The 3028-nt window shown below is 50.6% G+C and overlaps 1 protein-coding gene across 1 annotated transcript in view; it reads left to right on the forward strand.

The window, feature by feature from the left end:
- Ppp1r3f (protein phosphatase 1 regulatory subunit 3F) overlaps window positions 1-2024 on the forward strand; it is a 16927-nt gene extending 14903 nt beyond the window's left edge. Inside the window, 2 exon segments of the mRNA XM_032890031.1 lie at window positions 1-660; window positions 662-2024. The exon segment at window positions 1-660 is cut by the window's left edge and continues 258 nt beyond it. Of these exon segments, the coding sequence (XP_032745922.1) occupies window positions 1-660; window positions 662-1018 (1017 nt within the window). The 3' untranslated portion in view covers window positions 1019-2024.
- The last annotated feature ends 1004 nt before the right edge of the window (window positions 2025-3028 follow it).

Raw genomic sequence — 3028 nt, forward strand, 5'->3', positions numbered from 1 at the left:
ATGGTAGGGGCTATGACAGATGAGCCCGCCAGGGGTCTGGAGATTGTGAGTGGGTTGGATGAGTTGCTTGGCGAAGACACCATTGACCAGGAGTTGGAGCAGCTCTACCTGTCTCACCTGAGCCGCTTGCGAGCTGTGGCAGCAGCAGGTGGCGGGGAGGGCTGTCCCGATGGCGGCTCTTCCCCCAGCCATCCTCTGGGCATACTAACAGACCGTGACCTGATCTTGAAGTGGCCTGGCCCCGAGAGGGCCCTGAACAGTGCTCTGGCTGAGGAGATCACGCTGCACTATGCGCGCCTCGGGTGCGGCGTGGAGCTCATCAAGGACACTGAAGACCCAGACGATGAGGGGGAGGGTGAAGAGGGGCTCTCTATCACTCCTTCTAGCCCTGAAGGGGACAGCCCTAAGGAATCACCTCCAGAAATCTTCTCTGGAGCCCGCTCTGTGATAGCTACTATGGGAGACGTGTGGCTTCCATGGGCTGAGCGCTCTAGATGTGACAGCCCAGTGGTTCTGGGAACACAGGGTCAGTTCACTGAGAATCCAGAGAAAGGGATGGGCAAGGATACCAACTCTTTGCACATGAATAGGGTAATAGTTGGGGTGACCAGGTCCCCCGGGGAGGCTGGGACAGAAAGCCAGATGGAGGTTCCTAGTGAGCAGGAAAAGCGGCCTGATAGCTATGTCTGAGAAGGAGCTGCCTGTGCCAGTTCAGCAAGAGCAGAGGCCTGCCCTCCTTGACCCCACAGGGACTGAAGTCGCTCTGTCTAGTGTAGCCAACCCTCCTGTGAACTCCCAGGATGAAGAGGGTGGAAGCCTGAGTCTTGAGCCCCCAAAGAGGCCTCCCATGCCAGCAGCCCCTGTAGAATGTGTGTGTGGGTTGGCTCCTCAGCTCCGGGGACCCTTGACCCATACTTTGGGCGTTCTGGCTGGGCTAGTCATGGTCCCTGTGGCTTTGAACAGTGGTTTGTCCCTTCTGGTGCTTGTGCTGTGCCTCTTTCTGGCCTGGTTCTCGTAGGGGCTACCTGTAGGATCAGCACATTTCCTCCTCTCTGGGACCTGGAGATTTACGTCCCTCTCGCCCCAGAGTGCTGAGCCTGTGTAGTGAGGGACTTTGACTTTGAGAGTGCTGACTGGAGAGAGGCCTTCCCGTCTCTGAGCTCTGCAGTCAGCACCAGGCTTCTTGCAGTAGTACTTGTGGAGTGGAACACAATGGTGGACGGTGTGAGACATTTCAGAATGGAGCCAGGCATGCCCCCCCACCCGCCCGCCCGACCCCAAGCCTGTATTTATTTTTGTATAATTCTCTGGATGAGGGAGAGGTCATGAGCTGGTCTTGGGGCACAATTACCCAGAGATATATTTATTAACAGCCAACCCGTGCAACCTGCTGGAGCTTTATTTTTAATTTAATTTATATAGAGTACATATTATTATATGCCGCAATAGAGCTCTATGAGAAATGATGTGTCTTGCTGTGCTGGTCTCCTGTTTGGGCCTGAGTGTATAGGGTGGTCACAATCTGGGGAATGGCCATGGTCCGTTGTGGGAGAGGATATGACCATGGCCATGCCTACTGCTGCCTCCTCAATGTGTCCTTGAGGATCTGTATCTCTTTGCCTTGTGCTCCTAATATATGTGGTCCTTTGGTCATGCATATTTTGTCTGTGGGAGCCTGTGTCTTGTATATGGGTGGTTTTAGGGGGAGCCAAGAAGAGTACTGGCTCTAGCCATGTGGCTGCAGTGGTGGCTGCGGTCAGCTGTACATATGGAGACATGGACTGGCCACAAGGTTTCAAGGTGACTGCAAAAGCAACTTTTGACACCAGCAGGGAGACCCCTCAAACCCCCAAATGGGGAAGGCCCCAGAAAGGAATTAATGTACTGTGAAAACTTTGTATCAGACTTGTTGTCCACAGACAATGCATTTCTACTCCAAACAGGGAACCCAGAAGCTTTAAAAGAAAGGTTAGATACATTTATTGCATGCAAATAAAAGTTCTTGGCATAGCAAAAATAAAACACAATATATTTATTTACTTCCCTTTACAGCAAAACTTTAAAAAAAAGTGGTAATTGTTTTGATGATTTATTCATTTAGCAGGGTCTCTGGGCACTCACAGTTCTCTCGATGCAGCCTCCTTGCTGTAGGATTATGGGTGTATGCTAGCATAGATGCCTATGGGTACCACAAAACTTCTTACAAGAACTATTGTAGGAGCTTTTTCCATTTCCCTCCAGTCCTCCAATACCCCATGCCTTTCTGAAACAAAACCAATCTATACTTTTGTCCAGCAATGTTAAAAAAGCTGGTGCTGTCGCAGCAACAGTTTAACCCATATGTCACCCTACATGGCTTCCTGGCAGCATTTGACAGTTGGCCATCTCCGTTCAAGCCATTTCTTCATTTGGATTCCAGGATGCCGCGCTCTCCTAGTGTTCCTCATTTCACACTGGCTATTCTAGAACTGTGCCCATCGAGTAGATTAGCCCAGTAAATGCCCGTTGGATCACACACGTGGAGGAAATCTAGAGAAGTGTGGCTACAGTTTCAGCTTAGCTTCACAAATACTGACCGACTGACTGACCACCTCGTCTCTGCCCTGTGGACACACAGTGAAGATCTCCCAGGCCAGTGGGCCTGAGAGGCACTGAGAAATCTCTGTGCAGCATGCACAGTGCACCAACAATGTTAACTACCACGGGCTGGGAAAGCCCAGGACAGGTGCTTAGCTTAATCCGGAACTCCAGAACTCTTGAGTATATGGTACCTGGCCCTACTTCCCAAAAGCTCGAGAGAGTCCAGCAGATAGTGAAGGGGAGGAGGAAAAGACCAGTCAGAAGGAATAACCTTGTGGTTTAGAAGCAAAAAACCAGCCAGTAAGAAGTTCGACACACCTGTTTTTCAAGGATTATTATTATTTTTTCCCAGACAGGGTTTCTCTATGTAACAGCCCTGGCTGTCCTGGAACTGGCTCTGTAGATCCTGTAGATCAGGCTAGCCTTGAACTCACAGGTTAAAGGTGTA

Source organism: Rattus rattus, chromosome X (genome assembly GCF_011064425.1).
Source record: "Rattus rattus isolate New Zealand chromosome X, Rrattus_CSIRO_v1, whole genome shotgun sequence".
Taxonomy (NCBI): Eukaryota; Metazoa; Chordata; class Mammalia; order Rodentia; family Muridae; genus Rattus; species Rattus rattus.